At 41.0% G+C, this 19848-nt stretch overlaps 1 protein-coding gene across 2 annotated transcripts in view; it reads left to right on the plus strand.

The window, feature by feature from the left end:
- rpa1 (replication protein A1) overlaps positions 1-19848 on the plus strand; it is a 97664-nt gene that overhangs the window by 32725 nt on the left and 45091 nt on the right. For both annotated transcript variants that reach the window (XM_055657648.1, XM_055657649.1), the window contains 4 exons: positions 3948-4036; positions 6079-6162; positions 6561-6693; positions 17933-18035. In XM_055657648.1, coding sequence (XP_055513623.1) covers positions 3948-4036; positions 6079-6162; positions 6561-6693; positions 17933-18035 — 409 coding nt within the window. The remainder of the gene's footprint in view (positions 1-3947; positions 4037-6078; positions 6163-6560; positions 6694-17932; positions 18036-19848) is intronic.

Consider the following 19848-nt stretch of genomic DNA (forward strand, 5'->3'; position numbering starts at 1 on the left):
AAAACGTCACGTTCCTTTTCTCCAGAGATGCTGCTGGACCCGCGGAGTTACTCCAGTTTTTGTGTGTCTATCTTCGGTATAAACCAAGTTGCCAAGCCGGGCAAAATGACACGCCGTTTAGGTTGCCCGGCGGCAGTTTGAGTGGTCATTGGCACCCGGGCAACCGTGAATTTCGAGCCCTGTTTTCACTATTACAAATCTCAAATCGTGGAGTACAGAGGCAAATAAATAAATGATAGGTCTTTGTCCCAAACATTATGGAGGACCCTATATATCTGCATGTAGTTATTATCATCTCCACTGCACATTAAACAATATGACAATCACTTAATACATCATTAAAAAACTTTCTGGGGGAGGTGGGAGTTACTGTCAAACCCTTATAATTAACATGATTTGCCATAGAGAAAAAAAATGGATTCAAGAGGCCGACAAGTTTCAACAGCATTGTTTCCATCACAGGAGCTGTGGTTGTCTAAGAGCTTGAACCACCACCATTTTCTCAAGGATAACTTAGGATGGGGTTTAAATGGTGGCTTTGTCCTTAATACCTTTGACTGATAAATGAGAATTTGAACAAAACGATCTATCCTATATGTGCGTGTGATCCAGGTAATTGAACAAACTGGATAAATTGTTTCAAATCAGAAACCAATACATTAAAGTAGTATTCCTTCTGTAGATTGTTTTATCAGTTTAGATAAGTTAAGGAAATGTATTTTCATTATTAAATCTCCCCTTCTTGGATTATGTGGTCTTAGCTTGACCAGTTATATTTAAATAATGGAGAAAATGGGGGATCGGCTCCAATTATCACCCATCCATAAATATATGCAATATCAAAATACATTTTCTGAGACCAGCCACCAACTATTGGATGCAGAGGATAGTGACAAAGTGCTAGAGTAAAGCGAGTCTGGCAGCATCTCTGGAGAAAACGGATGGATGATGTTTCAGGCCGGAACCCATATTGAAAGCAGAGGAGTGATTTATTCTCCGAATGATCGTATCAATCCTGAAATTCCCAGGTGTTGCTGAGTAGAGTCCAAAATTGTTCAATCCCAGCTCTATGAAAGACAGGGCAGATTGCATGAGACAAATTGAGTTGTTAAGTACGGAGAAAATGATTAACCGCACTAGACTAGACATTGATTTTTTTGTTGTTAATTTACTGTATTTTGCCTGATAATTTAGGAATCTTTATTTGGGCTTTTTCTAAATTTTTGTAATGGAGAATGCTCCACTGCGGGGTTATGTGCCAATCATTAATACGATGACTGCTCCATACCATGCCGTATTTGACAATGTGAACAACTTGCCTGGGTTTTGATTCTCGATCCATATTTGCTGTCCACTGGATAACTTTTTCTTTTGCAGCGTTGTAATTATCCAAAATACAAATAAAATTGCGCCATAGAATCAGAGGATTTTGCAGTGTTGAGCTGGCCGATAGTCCCCCCCCATTTCAGGGCACCACAATGTTTGGGACACATGGCTTCACAGGTGTTTGTATTTGCTCAGGTGTGTTTAACTGTTAAAACTGTTAAACATTAGCCAAACCGTAGGCTTACCAAAATCAACTATTTGGAACATCTTTAAGAAGAAAGAGAGCACCAGCGAGCTTACTAATCGCCAAGGGACTGGCAGGCCAAGGAAGAACTCCACAGCTGATGACAGAATGAAATTCTCTCTATTATAAAGAAAATTCCACAAACACCTGTCCGACAGATCAGAAACACTCTTCAGGAGTCAGATGTGGACTTGTCAATGACCACTGCCAGCAGAAGACTTCATGAACAGAAATACAGAGGCTACACTGCAAGATACAAACCACTGGTTAGCTGCAAAAATAGGATGGCCATGTTCCAGTTTGCCAAGAAGTACTTAAAAGAGCAACCACAGTTCTGGAAAAAGGTCTTGTGGACAGATGAGACGAAGATTAACTTATATCAGAGTGCTGACGAGCAAAGTATGGAGGAGAGAAGGAACTGCCCAAGATCTGCTCGTTCAAACAAACGCTGGACTGGAGGGCGTCATCTCCGGCCTGGATCGATCGCCTCAGCGCAGAGGGAGAACAAGGAGGGAAGAGACGGAGACTAAGACTTTGCCTCCATCACAGTGAGGATGTGCTTGGTGAACTCACCGTGGTGGATGTTTAATTTGTGTTTATTGTATGTTTTGTTTTTATTGGTTCTGTGTTTGACTGCAGGCAACATAATTTCGTTCAGACCGAAAGGTCTGAATGACAATAAAGGAATCTAATCTAATTTAATCTAATCTAAATGCCTCAAAACTCATTGGCCGACAGTTCATTCTACAACAAGCCAATGATCCCAAACATACTGCTAAAGCAACAAAGAGTTTTGCAAAGCTAAAAAAATGGTCAATTATTGAGTGGCCAAGTCAATCACCTGATCTGAACCCAATTCAGCATGCTTTTGTATGCTGAAGAGAAAGCTGAAGGGGACTAGATCCCAAAACAAACATAAGCTAAAGATGACTGCAATACAAGCCTGGCAGAGCATCACCAGAGTAGACACCCAGCAACTGGTGATGTCCATGAATCACAGACATCAAGCAGTCATTGCATGCAAAGGATATGCAACAAAATACTAAACATAACTAGTTTTATTTACATGACATTGCTGTGTCCCAACCATTATGCTGCTCTGAAATGGGGGGGGGACCATGTATAAATACTGCTGTCATTTGTACATGGTGAAACCAAAATGTATAAAAATGGCCTTTACTAAAATTTGACAATGTGCACTTTAACCACGTGATGTTTTCTATTACAAATCTCAAATTCAGTACAGAGGCAAATAAATAAATGATGGGTCTTTGTCCCAAACATTATGGAGGGCACTGTAGGTCGAATTGTATATTTTTTCCATTTTCCCCCCTGAATGGTTTCCCTTTTTGAATGAGAGATACAGCATGGAAATGGGCCCACTGACACCACGTCGACCATCGATCACCTGTTCACATGAGTCCTATGTTATCTCACTTTTTTCGGCCACTCCCTTGCACACTTGGAGTAATTTACAGAGGCTAATTAATCTGTAAACCCAAACATCTTTGAAATGTGGGAGGAAACCAGAGCACCCAGAGGAAAACCGCGCGGTCACAAAGAGAATGCGCAAACTCCATATAGACAGCACCTGAGGTCTGGATTGAATCTGGGTCTCTGGCACTGAGGCAGCAGCTCTACCAGTTGTCCCACTGTGCCGCAGAAATATTTTTTTTCCCCGTGAAGTTTTTCCTCTCATTCCTGCCCTAATTTGCCCTCTTGGATAGCTGTGGTTGTAAACTTTGTCAAGTAAAAACTCCTTTGCTTGTATTTACAATAGAAAGTGTTGTGTAATTACACACTTGTATTCTCAAATAAAAATAATCATAATCTTCAAGCACAATATAAACAAGTTAACACTGCATGGCTTGCCATGCGTGGTTAATTCGTTCATAAAGTGAGATGGTCTAAAGGGCCGATTTCTGTGCTTATGGGCAATAGTCATCTAGCAAGAGTTAAATGGCATAGCTGTGCAAAAATTGGAAGGAGGAACTTGGGGAAAGTATTGTCATTGCACTTAATGTTGGCAGTCCTACAGGCATGTAATGTTGCTAATGGTATGGCACTCATTTGATTTCTGAAATGACCTCCCTCTAGTACGTTCCTATTCCATTAGGTTGCTATAATTATTTTCTGTAAGGAATTTAATGTCTTAATATCAGGTTTAATTTTTGAAACTCCATCTTCTGCTGAAGTAGTTGTAATTTGGAGGAGGCTCATCTCAACGAATTTCGATCTTTTGCTGTTGATGAGATTCAGGGCTTGCTGGGATTTAGCAAAATGAAATCAAGTGTGACGGTCCATATAATTAAAATATTAGCAATGTAACCGTTTGACAACAAGTTTTTTAAATGTGCTTGATTTGCTTCCGTTCTAGACGTGCAGTGGTGATTGTTGACTTGAAAGTTGTTAGAACAGCCGATCAAGTGAATGGAAAGATCGGTAATCCAACGCCTATCAATGAAGGCAAGTGACATCTAACAGAATTTGTCCCTACAGTTAGGTTAATTTGTCTGGTGTGAATGTTTGTGAACACTATTCCTTTTTTTCTCTTCCTCCATCGTACCTACCCTGGCATACGTCTTTGCATGCATTTGTTTTTTTTTAATGCATGCAGCCAGCCCAGATGCTTGTGTCAGCAGGTCATTGTAAAATTAACTGAAATACATTTATTTTTCTATTAGGAAGGAACTGCAGATGCTGGTTTAAACCGAAGATAGACACAAAATGCTGGAGTAACTCAACGGGCCAGGCAGCATCTCTGGAGAGAAGGAAAGGGTGATGTTTTGGGTCGAGATCTTTCTTCAGGGGTCACGACTCGAAGTGGTCACCCACTCCATCTATTCAGAGATGCTGCCTATCCCACTGAGTTACTCCAGTATTTTTTGTCTATCTTACATTTATTTCTTGTGCCTGAATATGTGATTTGTGCAGCGTTTGCTGAATTGTGATCAGGAGTGGAGCTCTGCCCCGATTTCTCTTCTATGCTAAGGATGTTGGTCCATTTGTACCATTCTGCTGTAGTATCAGCATTGATTGGGTTTATTATGTAACATGTACCAAAATATAGTAGACCTCCGTTTTAACGGACCCCTTTATAAAGGATTTGGGTTATTTTTGCGGAAGGACCTGCCAACCCGACCCCTCGGCTCGCACTACGTCCCCGGCCACTTACACCTGTTACTCCCAACTCCCAACATGTACTGACAAGCCATCCTTCGTTCACCGTACTGTCTGGTTGACGCTGCTGTTTTTGCAGCTCGTGTTGTACCCCCTGGGACAGCGCTTTCTTTGGGCTGCCGCCAACGACAGGACGTGCTCAGTCACATCCGCATCTACCTGTAAGCCCATTGTTTTGTCCACTTCCCACTACACTGCTGCCACCACCACCACCTCCCGTCATTCTGTCCACTCGCCCCCCCCCCCCCCCCCCCCCCCCCCCCCCCCCCCCCCCCCCCCCCCCCACCTCCTGTCGCCAACATACTCCAGCTTGGAAGCAGCAGCAGCAGCAGGTGAGAGGGGAGGGAGCCCCACAGTGACAGCGGCCTGAAGAAAGCGCAGCTGCCAGGGGGCTACATCATGAGCCGCAACAACAGGCCACTCACCCGACCCTGCTGTAGCTCGTCAAGAACTGCTCACTGCTGCAGCTCAGTACTGTAAGGGCAAATGACACAAAGTGTGGAGTAACTCATAGACTGAATCAATGTAAACAAGGATCCCGATGTCACGTATCCATATTCTCCAACGATGCTGCCTGACCCGCTGAGTTACTCCAGCACTTTGTGTTCTTTTGTGTAGCCATCATCTGCAGTTCTTTGTTTCAACTACATACAATGTTAATACCGTACTCGGTTGTAGCGGACAATCAGTAATAACGGACACCCATCCCGCCACCACTGTGGTCTGTTATAACAAGGGTTTAGTGACAGTGAAAAGCTTTATTCATGTGCTATCCAGTCAAATTATACTATACAGAGTACAATCAAGCCATATGCATGTGCAAAGATAAAAATACTAGCGGCAGAGTATAGTATTATACAACGTTGCAGTTACAGAGAAGGAGCAGATTTTTACAAAGTACAAGGTCTGTAATGAGGTAGGTTGGGAATTTTGGACTACAGCCTAACTTATGGCAAGACCATTCAGTGGTCTGATAAGTGGGGAAGAAGCTCATTCCTGAATTTGGTGATACGTGCTCTCAAGCTTTTGTACCATCAGCCAAGGGGAGAAGAGGAAATGGCCAGGGTGACTCAGACTGTGGATTAGATCTGAAACTTGAAATCTTTTGTTTTTCTATGCACTTAAAGCAGTCGGCATTTAAAGTAACTTATCTGATTGAATGATATTATAAGCCTGCATGCTCCACTTTGTGCTGATTTCCAATTAAAGTGACATCTCTACAATTTGGACTTGTTTGTACCCAAACTGATTGGAGTCTAAGCTTGTGAAAATGTTCTTTGCAATTGATTCCTAATTGGTTTCATTCAAAAACATTTCTTTACATACAGGTCAAACACAGCCGTTGGCTGCTGTTGCCAACCAATCAACAACCAAATCAGTGCAGAATGACTCCACATTGGGTACTGCTTCAGGTAAGACATTGAGGGTACATATTAGGTGCAATAGTCTATTTTTTTTAAGAGTGCTCCTTTTTGATTTTTGTGTTATAAATGCTTGGGCTCCTTTCAAAACGTACCAATGAACATTTTGCAGCTTCATGCTAAATAGTACAAACTTCATAATTTTCCTCAAAATATTAGAAAATTAAGGAATAGGAGCAAGTGAAAATCTCTTGAGAGAACTGCATGATTGGATACACGGCTGCGTCCAACAGTGTCACGGAATGCATTGGTTTTAATTAATAATCACGATGCTTTGTTATTGTTTTTAATTGTCCACTTGAGGGAGAAAACAATCTATTCTGCAGAATTGAATAAATATAATTTTTCTGTTTTATAGTATTAATATACAAAATAATTCATGCTTGTAGTTCACAGTATTCCTGCCAAAGTTGAGAACCAGCTGCCTAGTAGACCTGGAAGTTTCAGAAGTCAACCAAATAGCATTGCAGGAACACAGGCAAAAGTGGTTCCTATCGCCAGCCTGAACCCCTACCAATCTAAGTGAGTACACTCAACTTGTTCAAGGTGCATCCTTGAATGATCACGGTTTATACCTTGTATCTTGTGGGCAGGTTTGGTTTGAGGTTCATTTGGCCTTGTGCTTGATTGTGTAAATGTGTCTCTGAGGAAATGGATGAATATTGATGTCTGCCTCTCTCAAATGCAAATAAATTAATGCAGGTGCACAATTGAATCCACTTTGTTACTTCTCTGCATTAGACGTCTAATCTGTTTATATCATTCTCCACTCTGTTCCGCTCTGAAACATTTCAGCTTTTAATTAACAGTTGTGGATGACGTATTATCAAACATATGTCGCGATAGTTGCAAAATCCATATCCATAAGTAAAAACATAAGACACAAAGAGAGGTGGTTTGGCTCATCAAGCTCAATCTTTCACAGAAGCGGATATAATTTGCTCTTTCATGGTTTGTGTGAAGCTTATTCTCACAAGGGATATGAAGAACGGGTTTAAGAAAAAAAATTAGAAAAATCAATATGTCTGGCTAATCGCTAACTCCCCAAGAATATTACTGCAGAATTGTAGGAAATAAATATGGCATTACATTATTCAAGTTGCATTTCACAGCTGACATTTCCATGATTGCAGCAATACAGGAATACATGAGTATTTGATCACCTTTGTGCACTTGGCCCTGAAACCTTAACTGTCTTAAGCAAATATTTATCCATTTAATCAAATTTATCATGAGCTGCTTTTTGCTGGAGGGCGATTTCATGTAATCTGTTATCTTTCAGTATCCTCCAATAATGTTAAATCCATCCTTACATTCTATAATACTGCTCTTGATATTTGGCTGCAGCTGAATTATGCAGATAGGTCACGCTGCTTTCTGCTGACCTGAGAAGGCAGACTTCACCCCAAGGAGCAATGATGTGAATTTACAAGCAACCACTGATCCCATGTGTTAAAGAACCAATGAAAGCAATCTCCTACTAAGAGTGCAGTCCCACTTTCACGACCTCTGCCGAGTTTGCCCATGACTCCCTACTCGCAGCATGGTCGTCACAAGATCGTAGGTAGGTTGTAGCAGGCCGTGATGCTATTCGTAGGTACTCGTGGCATCAAGTAGGTCGGGGTGTTTTTTTGAGCATGATGGAAAATGTCCACGAGTAAAAAAGGTTGTGAATTAGGTTGTGAAGGTGGGACAGGCCCTTAACTGGAAAACTAGGTGCTGCGACTAATCTTAAACAAAATCACACAAGGTCCTCCACAGTTAAACTTTATGCACATTATTTGAAATCATTCCATTTAGTTTATTATTGTCATTGCCAGGAAGCGAGCGGGCAAGATCATCTCTGACCCCTCTCACCCTGCCACAAACTCTTTGAATCACTTCCCTCTGGAAGACGACTCCAGACTGTCAAAGCTGCCACAGCCAGACATAAAAATAGTTTTTATCCACGAGTAGTTGCTCTACTCAACAGCAAAAATCTGTAGCCTCCCTTTGATCTGGTATTTTGTTGGTTCACATGCTTGATCAATGGTGTTTTATCATTAATGTTTAGTGTTTTCCGAGTCATTCGTAACTGTCACTGTATGTCATGTTGTTACTTGTGGTCGGAGCACCAAGGCAAATTCCTTGTATGCGAATACTTGGCCAATAAACTTACTTACTTACTTATGTGTACCAAGATAGAGTGGAAAAACTTTATTTTGCATGCTACCCAGGCAAATTATACCCTACATGAATACATTAGCTAGGGCAAAAGTGAAGATATAGTGAAGAATTTAGTGTTACATCGATGGTGGAAGTACAGAGATTTAAAAAAGGTCCAAGGGCCATATTGAGGTAGATTGGAAAGTGAGGAATTCATCGCAAAGGTGGTTATGGGATAAAGCTAGATTGCAGTGTTCCACTATAATTTGTACTCTAAAGGGCAAAGACCAAGTCCAGCATCTTGGTAGTGGACAGTTTTGCTCAATACTCACCTTTTTCTACCTAAAGGTGATCAAGACAAATGTCCTTTGTTATATAATGTGTCATCTGAAACGTGATGCAACACAACTGTCATTTGTAAAAAGGAGTAGACAGCACCAAGGGAAAGCTGCTAATTTAAATTTAACGTCTGTGTCACCAGATAATGTAATTATAACTACATTGCTTTGCCTGTATCATGCCTTCCCCACCAACAATACTCAGCAATTCCCCAATGATGAAATGTGTTTGTCATTCTCCATTTCCCAATTCATGAATTCTTATCAGTTTTGTGTGCTGCCTCGAGTACAATGGTGTCGTTTTTGAAGATGACTTATCTTGCAATGGAACTATTCCTGTGGATTTGCTAATTATATCGTGATGCACTCCCATTTTGAGCCTTGCATTCAATCTTTTGGGATGCAAATTCCAGGTTTCCATAGTACTTTGATCAAAGTGTTTCTTCTTATTGCTAAATTCCTGAGCTCTCAATTTAAGTTTGGTTCCCTTTAGAGTCATAGCGCTATAAATGAAGACCCGTTATCTTCTGAATCATGTCATTAAGCCAGTTTTCAATTCGCCGAACTGATTTGCAACTAATTCTAACTTGAGTCTTGCATGGAGAGATTATTAAATGTCCTTTGCAAATCTGCCTCAATGGTTATCTGTTGATTTTGTTGCCATCAAAAGAATTTGAGTAATTTTCAGCACTGATGTATTGATTTTTATTCTAATATTAATCCAGAGTAGGTAAATTACTGCAGCACTGCAACGCTAGGCTTTTGTTATTTTGTTACCTTAATTTTCTCCATGGCTCCAGATATTTGTCCATAGACATTAAAAGGTGTCTTTTATATCTCCATAGACATATTTTCTATCAGCTGTCAAGCTGTCCCCCACCTCGTCCCCCCTCGCCCTTGCCAGCTTTCGCTCCCATCTTGCCCTCCTCTAGTCTGAAGAAGGGTCCCGACTCAAAACATTGCCAATCCATTCTCACCACATGTGCTGCCTGGCCTGCTAATTATACATTTACACCTTCTGAGGCATGACTTTAATGTCATGTTTACAGTTCATTATTTCTGCCAGTTCACCCAACTAAATGATCTATAAAACCGTATTCCATCTTATTTAAATCTTGTCCTTCCCTACTTGAAACTTTTTTTGCATTTATATCTTTTGGCAACAAAACGTAACTTTCCTCCTGCTATCTGGGTAGCCAAAGAAAAAGGAAGCTGTACTTGTCTATCTTTCACAGACTAGCTCAATGCTCAATGGTTATATATCACTTTATTATGTGTCTAACTTTCAAAACTAATATGGGAATTGTAAGATCTAATTTGCACGCAGAAATGCAATGTTATTTTTTAAGGGATTAATAATGCCTGGAGCACTAGGGAGATTCGTACAATGCCCAAACCAATATTCTAGGAATTAGTACATCCTTTGTGACAATAAGTGTAAGATATTATGGCTTCAGCATGTAGATAGAAACAAGCACAGGTTTTCAGTACACGCTGTGTGGGTCGTCTTTATTTTGCAAAAGCACACTGCGCATGCTCACACATATTCACGAGACTGATAAGATATAGAATATATCACATGACACAAATTATATCATTCCAGTACTCAGTTCTTAAAATTTACAGTTACCATTATATACACTGCTCACTCCTTAGAAAGCAAAATAACTTGTAAATTAGACATCCCTTGATGGGATCATATGGTTTATGTGCGCACTTCTAACACGTCCTCCAATTTCTACCAAGTACCTCCTGGGACTACACACTTCAACTACTGTTCCCACCTCCAATTCGGTTGCTTTGTAAGGGGGGCTAGGAACACGTACCTGATCATGTGTATCGAACCTAGTTCTTTGTGACGTTTCTGATCAGATTGTTTGCGTTCAACCTTAGGAAATAGGTTAGGTAGAACTAAATTCAGTCTAGTTCTGGGCCTTCTTTTCATGAGAAGTACAGCTGGCGTATATATACCCTGTGGTAGATTGTGATGTGGTACATTACTTCAGTAAGAAACTAGCTGCTGTGACATACTGAAATTTGAATTCCCTACAAGAACTTGATTATTGAGAACTCCTTTGATTATCCTGACTGACCTTTCAGCTGCGCCGTTAGATGCCGGATAGTAAGTTGGCACTAAGTTATGCTTGATATCATTTAGCTACATGAAAGTTTGGAACCATTCAGCATGAAATAGTGGGCCGTTGTCAGAGACAAGCTCTTCAGGTATTACATGACACGCAAAGATAGACCGCAATGTGTCTATTGTTCTTTCTGGTGTTGTGTTTGTACCCATATGTAACCACCTCAATCCACTTTGTGTGGCTATCTACCAAAATAAGAACATTATTATTCCTGTGTTCACAAAAATCCACATGAACTCTCTGAAAAGGTCTAGTAGGCCAAGACCATGTTTGCAAAGGGGTTTGGGCAGGTCTACTTCTACAATTCTGACAGATGCTACATTTGCTTGCGATTGCTTCTATGTCATTGTCCAATCCTGGCCATTACATGCAACCTCTGGCTGTAGACTTCATTCCAACAATACCTGTGTATTCACTATGGAGATTCTTTAAATAATCTTTGTCTTCTCTGTGACCTCATTTAATCCACCCTTGCACACATGACAGTTCATGTTGTCTATTGTGATAAGGTTTTAGTTCATTAATACATGGTTTTATTTCTAGCCATCCACACAAAGTTTGTTCATATACTTGATTTAGCACTGTGTCCTTGAGTTTCAGCAGAAATTTCAGCTGCTGTGACTGGAAAGCCACTGCTTCTGTGACGTAGACAGCACCTTCACTGCCCACATCTGAGTCTTCATGAGGCAAACGCGACAAATGCATCAGCGATAGCATTTTCTTTTGAGCTGCGGTACTCAATAATGTAGTCATTACTGTGACAGGAGAACTGTCCAGCGCTGCATCCTCGAGGCTGCCGTCATAGGTATTGCTGACCGAGGACTAAGAATAGCGAGAAGTGGCTTCTGATCAGTAACGGGGGTGAATTTCCTAACCAACAGATACTGATGGAATTACTTGATCACAAAGATGATACCAAGGTCTTCTTTCTCGATTTGTGCATAATTACGCTCACTCTTGGTAAGTGTGTGTGATGCAAATGCTATAGGTTTTTCTTGTCCATGTTCCATTACATGTGGAATCACAGCTCCTACCCCACAACTAGACGCATCACAAGCTAACTTTAACTCGCGATTTGTATCGTAGTGAACAAGTAATGCATCACTGGTCAAACTCTTCTTGCATGCATCATAAGCATTTTGTTGTTCTTTGGACCATTCCCAATGTTTATCCTGTTCAACAGCTTGTGAAGAGGAGCTAGCTTTGTTGCTAACGCTGGTAAGAAGCGTGAGTAATAGTGACCATACCCAGGAAGGAGCGGAGTTGAGACGCATTCTGTGGTGTTGCTGCGTTTGCAATAGCTTCGATCTTTTCCTTCACTGGTTGTAGTTCATGTTGATCCACTTTCAAACCAAGATACACTACTTCATTCTGTAAGAATGCACATTTGCTTCTTTTCGACTTTATGTTGTGATCTTCAAGCCGTTTCAACACTTCACCGAGTCTCTAGATTCTCCTCAGTAACAGTCGCAATCAGCAAGTCATCTTGATTGCTCAAACAATGTGATGTTCCTGGCAGAATCTTGTCCATTGTAGCTTGGATGATTTTTGGTGCTGACATCACACCATAGGGTAGTTTTGTGTAGGGATACAGCCCCATGTGTGCGTTATTTGTGAGGTACTGCTGGCTCTTAAGATCAACATTTAGCTGAGCATATGCATGTGACAGATCTAGCTTGGAGAATACCTCAGAACCAGCAAGTTCAGCATATAAATCTTGTGGGGTTGGTCGTGGATACTGTTCATCATCTACTGCCTGGTTGGTGGTCACTCTGTAGTCTCCACACAATCTCACTGTGTTGTCCACTTTTTAACAACTACTATTGGAGTAGCCCAATCACTGCGATCTGTTTTAACCAGTACACTGTTTTGTTTCAACTTTTTGATTTCGGCTTCCACTTTACTTTTCTGCGAATATGGCTCTGGTTGCAGTGTACAGTAGACAGGTTCCACATCGGGTCGAATCCTGATGTGTGTTTGCTCACCCTTTATGCCATCATAGCTGCCGTTGAACACAGCATGATGTTTCTGCAACAACTGATCCAGTTGTGTTTGCGCTTCAACTTGGAACACAGATTTCCAGTCCACTTTTAGTAAACTGAGCCAATTTTTGCCCGTCAACCTTGGCCTATTGACATAACTGCAGCAACTTCAAAATCTTGCCTTTGTGTTGTACATCACAAACTATCTGTCCACATGTCTCCAATACTTCTCCAGAGCACGTTTTCAGCTGAACGTTTGTTTCTGTGATAGGCATGTTGCTAAACTTGGATTTATAGGTGTCTTTGCTTATAATTGTGCAATCAGCAGCGGTGTCAATACACATAATAATGTATTGATTGTTCACTTTGACCTTTGACTGAAAGTCTTCCTTTCTAGACCCACTGTTCGTAGTGTAGATGCCATACAGTCCAAGTTCATTATTCCCTGACTGTTTTTCGAGGTTGTGAATCCCACGCATTTGGTTTAATCGAGCCTTTTGTTTTGCTTTGTCCTGTGATGGCGCTCTACAATATGACCTTTCCTTTGACAGTTGTAGCACTTAGTCCTTGAACTGCCACTTATTTGCTTTGTGTTGACCATTGCATCGATAGCACATATCTGCACTTTTCCCAGACTTTGCTGTGAAGGCCTTTTCCCTGTCTTGTCATGCTTGTGTTTTGGAACTGTCTTTTGACTGTTGACTGTGCCAGCATGTGTTGGTCGAAACTTTGACATGCCATCTACGTGCCCAAAGCAGGTTTGCATGCCAAATCAAAGGTAAGGGCTGGTGTGTTTAGTAATTTTGATTGGATTCGCACATTCAGCGTTCCACTTATAAATCTATCACTCAAAACTCGATCCAGAAATGTAGCAAAATTGCAGTGTAGAACCAACTTCTTCAATGAGATAATGTACTCACCCACAGCCTCACCAGACTTCTATTTTTTTTGTGTGACATTTGTAACTTTCTGCAATCTCTATGGGCTTAGGGTTGAAGTGAGCATCAAGTTTTGAGAGAACGGTCTCAAATGAAACATTCCTTGCTTTCTCTGGGGCCAGGATGTTGGTGAGAGTTTCATAAACTTTAGGACCAATTTCAGTTCATGGAAAGGCAGTCTTTCATTCCTGGATGCCCTTGTTTTGTGCTCTTATCTGCACTTGATCAGCATCCTCAAATATAAGATATTACGGCTTCAGCATGTAGATAGAAACAAGCACAGGTTTTCAGTACACGCTGTTCAGCACACGCTGTTCATGGGTAATTCAAAAGACAGCGCCACTAATTAAGCACAATGCTGAAATATTATCCTTGATATTATGCTGAAATTCTGTGGAGAAACATGAATTTGCAACCTATTACTGATGTAGAAGAGCCACTACTGAACCAAAAGGTTTCATAAAACTACCTGCTTCATATCTGCGTCTCAATTTTAAAAGGTGCTGAGATTGTTATTGTGCTGCTTTGCCTGCATGATAATGGGACTAAACAGATGGTCAAAGAGGCATGTTTTAACGACCAGCATGGGAGGAGGGATGAGAAAAGGGGAGGTTTTGAAGGGAGACAGAGTTGAGGGACAAGCGTGTTTACTCATTTGCACTGGGAACGGAACAATGACATTCTCACTTGCTGCAGCTTTACGGCACAAAATACAACACCACCACAAATAAATGTACAATATTACAATAATTTATGAGCAATATTAAGTAACCAGGCCGTAATAGTGCAAACCATAGAATGTCGTGCAACCTATACAATTGTATAGTATGTTGCTGAGGTGGGGTTGTGCAAGGTGGTTTAAGGGCTTGATAGAAGAAGCTATTCTTGAATGTGGAGGTAACTCCTGTACCTTCCCGATGGTAGCAGCGAGGTGTGGCCAAGGTGGTATTGGTCTCTCCTATTATTTGCTGCCTTGAGGTAGCACTTCCTGTGGATCCCTTCAATGGTGGGGAGGTCAATAATTGTGTTGGCTGGGCAATATTCACCACCTTCAATAGTCGAAGAAATGATGAATTATCTCAGCGGGCAAGGCAGCATGTCTGGAGAATGTGGATGCACAAAGTTTCTGGTTGGGTCCATCTTCTGACCCGGAATGTCACCTTCATATACTCCAGCATTTTGTGCCTGTCTTTGGTATAAGCCAACATCTGAATTTCCTTGTTATTAAAAAGCCACCTCCTTCCTTCATAAGTTCAGTAACAGGAGCATAAACAGGCAATTTGGGCCACCAATCATGGCTGATCTATCTTGCCCTCTTAACCCCATCCTCCTGCCTTCTTCCCATAACCCCTGACACCAGTACTATTCTTGAATCTTTCTCTGCCTTAAAAAAATATCCATTAACGGCCTCCACAGCCTTCTGTGGCAATGAATCCCACAGACTCACAACCCTCTAACGAAATAAATGCCTTCTCTTCTCCTTCCTAAATGAACATCCATTAATTCTATGACAAAGATAGACACAAAAAGCTGGAGTAGCTCAGCGGGATAGGCAGCATCTCTGGAGAGAAGGAACGGGTGATGTTTCGGGTCGATCTTTCTTCAGACTTCTATGACCTTGGTACTAGACTCTTGCACAAGTGGAAACATCCACTCTGCATGCCCATGCATGCTTTCGAGTATCTGAACCATGCCATGATGTAACCCATCAGTATGCTCTCTACTTGTAGAAGTTACAATGGTCTAAGCCCAGTTGATGGCTGGGCACCAATACTGGAGCAAAATTAATTTCTCTGACTCGGGTCTTTCATGGGCTGGGATTGGGACTTTGGCTTAACATAGAAAGTAGGTGCAGGAGTAGGCCATTCAGCCCTTTGTGCCACCCAGAATCAGTACCCTGTTCCTGCTTTTTACCCATATCCCTTGATTCCGTTAGCCCAAAGAGCTATATTTATATCTCTCTTGAACACATCCAGTGAATTGGTCTCCACTGCCTTCTGTGGCAGAGAATTTCACAGATTCACAACTCTCTGGGTGAAGTATTTCCTCATCTTAGTCCTAAGTGGCCTTCCTCTTCTTAAAATGTGACCCCCTGGTTCTGGACTCCCCCAACATGGAGAACATTTTTCTTGCATCTAGCCTGTCCAATCCCTTAAGAATTGTATATGTTTCTATGAGATATCCTCTCATCCTTCTAAATTCCAGTGAATATAAGCCCAGTTGATCCATTCTTTCATCATATGTCAGTCCCGCCATCCCGGAAATTAACCTGGTGAACCTACACTGCACTCCCTCAATTGCAATAATGCCCGTCCTCAAATTAGGAGACCAAAACTGCACACAATACTCCAGGTGAGGTCTCATCAGGGCCCTGTACAACTGCAATAGGACTTCCTTGCTCCTATACTCAAATCCTCTCGCTATGAAAGCCAACATGCCATTTGCTTTCTTCACTGCCTGCTGTGTCTGCCTGCTTACTTTCATTGACTGATGTACGAGGACACCCAGGTCTCATTGCACCTCTCCTTTTCCTAATCTGACACCATTCAGATAATAATCTGCTGCCTTCTTCTTGCCACCAAAGTGGATAACCTCATATTTATCCACATTACATTGCATCTGCCCGCTCACCCAACCTATCCAAATCACCCTGCAGCCTCCTAGCATCCTCCTCGCAGTTCACACTGCCACCTACCCTTGTGTCATCCGCAAACTTGGAGATATTACATTTAATTCCTTCAGCAAAATCGTTAATGTAAATTGTAAATAACTGGTGTCCCAGCACTGAGCCTTGCGGCACCCCACTAGTCACTGCCTGCCAATCTGAAAATAACCTGTTAATTCCACATCTTTGCTTCCTGTCTGCCAACCAGTTCTCTATCCATGTCAATACCTTACCCCCAGTACCGTGTGCTCTAATTTTTCACACTAATCTCTTGTGCGGGACCTTGTCAAAAGCTTTTTAAAAGTCCAGATCCACCACATCCACTGATTCTCCCTTATCCATTCTACTTCTTGCATCCTCAAAAAATTCCAGAAGATTCGTCAAACTTGATTTCCCCTTAAATCCATGCTGACTTTGACAGATCCTGTGACTGCTTTCCTAATGCGCTGCTATTACATCTTTAATAATCTTCTCACTCCCTCCCCCCACTGATGTCAGGCTAACTGGTCTATAATTCCCTGTTTTTCTCTCCCCCTCCTTTCTTACAAAGTGGGGTTATTGCAAAGAAACTGATGGTGAAACTGTTGGGTGATCTTAGAGATTTAGAAAATCATGAGAGGCAGAGATAGATGAACAGACAGAGTTTTGTTTATTGCCACGTGCACCACGGCACAATGAAAAGCTTTTTTATTACGTGCTATCCAGTATGTGGAAAGACTATACATGATTACAATCAAGCCATCCATAATGTACAGATACAGGATAAAGGGAACACGTTTGGTGCAAGATACAGTGCAGTAAAATTTGATTCATATAGTCCAAGGCCTTCCAATGATGTGGATCGTAGGTCAGGAGCGCTCTCTAGTTGGTGATAGGATGGTTCAGTTGCCTGGTAACAGTTGTCCCAGATTGTGGAGGTGTGCTTTTCCAAACATTTTTACCCCTTGCCTGATGTTAGGGGGAGAAGAGTGAGTGTCCGGAATGAGACTTGTCCTTGATTATGCTGGTGACCTTACCGAGGCAGCATGAAATATAGAGTGGAGTCAAACTGAACTAGAAATAAATTGTTACAATGTGTGCTTTAAATTGTTTCTGTGATTTATAGATGGGATAGAATTTGATTAACATTGGATGTTGGTGATTTTTAACTTTTATTGTTGAGATAACATTGAACAGTAGTAATGTGGTTACTGTATAAAGGGAATATTCATATTAGGAAAGGTTTTGAAGGACTTGGGCCAGGTGCAGGCAAGTGGGACTATCTTGGTAGGAAACTTGCTTGTATTTCTGAACGTTTTCAATGTGCAGCAGAAAGATTATCTCTTTGACTTTGTAGGGGAAAAGTCATGTATCTCTTGAATTTGTTGCATCAATTCCTTCCAATGTTTTGTAAGTATCTAAACAGATTAGAATGTTTTACAAATTGATTTTTTTTTTTAAACGTGCCAAGGTATTAACAAGATTGCTAGGATAATCTCTACAGAGTCTATTTTGTTGAATTGGCTTAAGTTGCAAAATAACAAGGCTCTATTAAATCTTACTTTTTCCCCAGGTGGACAATCCGGGCTCGTGTTACCAATAAAAGTCAGATTAGAACGTGGAGCAACTCCCGTGGAGAAGGGAAACTATTTTCTATGGAGCTGCTGGATGAAAGTGTAAGAATCCTACTCGGCATGAATGCTTCTGTTCAATCAGTTTTCTGCTCTGTTTGTTCACCAATAGGGGGTGTTTGTGCCAAACTTCTCCAATTTAAGCAGCCAACCTTGCAATGGTCAACAGGGGGCAATCTTCCATTGCTACTCAAGTGGGAGATTTTTTGCAAATGGTTACCAAACTGATCCATTTTTGTTTGGTCTGTTTATACTTAGCACAATTAGTCAACTTATTGATTGAATTGATGGACTTATTTTATTAAACTTTTAAAATTGCACATTGATTTGTTTTAATTTTTTTTTAATGGGCTATATTAGGATTATCATTGGAGCTCTGTGGAAAGGGTGGAATTAAATTCTATTTAAAATTATTGTAATAGATTTTGAAATATTTGTTTGTACGTTCGGGACCTGCACAGGCCAAAAAATGTCACGGCCTGGCACCAGACTGTCCCACACTTTTTGAAGACATGCCATCATCTGGATTTTCTGCGGTTGCCACAGCCAGCACTGATCCAACATTTGGTTTTGTGCCATCTTGGTTATAGCACTTAACGGAGGGGTTTAGAGCTACTCTCTAATTGATTTGACAAACCGCCTCTCAAGTATCATTTTCATCCAGCCTTGCTAAAAATACCTGCAAAAAAAAAACGCGCTCTTGTTAGCTGATCCAGTGCTGTTGCCTGCCTGTTAAGTTTCTGAAGGTTGGTGCATATGTTGCATTAGTACATCCCTGCTGATTTAGAATATAATTTTAACAGCTACAAAAAATTATCACTTTCGTTTACAGGATCTATTTTATGTAAGAAGTCTTTAACCCTTTTGCTAATCCCAGAATGGTTTTGAATAATCCAATTTCCAATTTCAAAACCATTTTGTTTTGCTAAGTTATTTGTGAATTGGTTTCAGCTGCTGACAGTTTGTGGATTGAGTGAAAGCGTTTTAACTGACAGGTGGCATCTGTTCGGATCGCAATGGGAGAGCAGTGATGTAAATCTTTTCAAACTTCATGCTCCTCTCACCCGGAACTCTCAATGTGGAAATAACTTATGATACTCCACTTATTAGCTATCTAAACAATTGCTGCTTTTTATATTTTAATATTCTTTCTTGCATGTAGAAGGTTAAAAGGAAAACGTGTGTTAACCATTAAAACGTGCATTTTATGAGGCTGGTGGCGAACTTCCATGTGTAGGAAGGAATAAAGGGGAGGCCATTTAAGACTGTGAGAAAAAACGTTTTCAAACGTTTTCACCCAGAGTTGTGAATTTGTGGAATTCCCTGCCACAGAGGGCAGTGGAGGCCACATCACTGGATGGATTTAAGAGAGTTAGATAGAGCTCTGGGAGCTAGTGGAATCAAGGGGTATGGGGAGAAGGCAGGCATGGGGTATTGATTGGGGCCGAATGGCCTCCTGCACCTATTTGATATGTTTCTATGAACTGTAGATGCTGGTTTAAACTGAAGATTAACGCAAAAAACTGGGGTATCTCAGTGGGACAGGCAGCATCTCTGCAGGAAATAAATACAGTGCCCTCCATAATGTTTGGGACAAAGACTCGTCATTTATTTAGTTGCCTCTGTATTCCACAGATTTGAGATTTGTTACGGAAAAAATCACATGGTTAAAGTGCACATTGTCAGATTTTATTAAAGGGTATTTTTTATACATTTTGGTTTCACCATGTAGAAACTACAGCAGTATTTATACATAGTCCACCCATTTCAGGTCACAATAATGTAAATAAAGGTAGCCATTTTGTTTAGTATTTTGTTGCATATCCTTTGCATGCAATGACTGCTTGAAGTTTGCGAT

Source organism: Leucoraja erinacea, chromosome 28 (genome assembly GCF_028641065.1).
Source record: "Leucoraja erinacea ecotype New England chromosome 28, Leri_hhj_1, whole genome shotgun sequence".
Lineage (NCBI taxonomy): Eukaryota > Metazoa > Chordata > Chondrichthyes > Rajiformes > Rajidae > Leucoraja > Leucoraja erinaceus.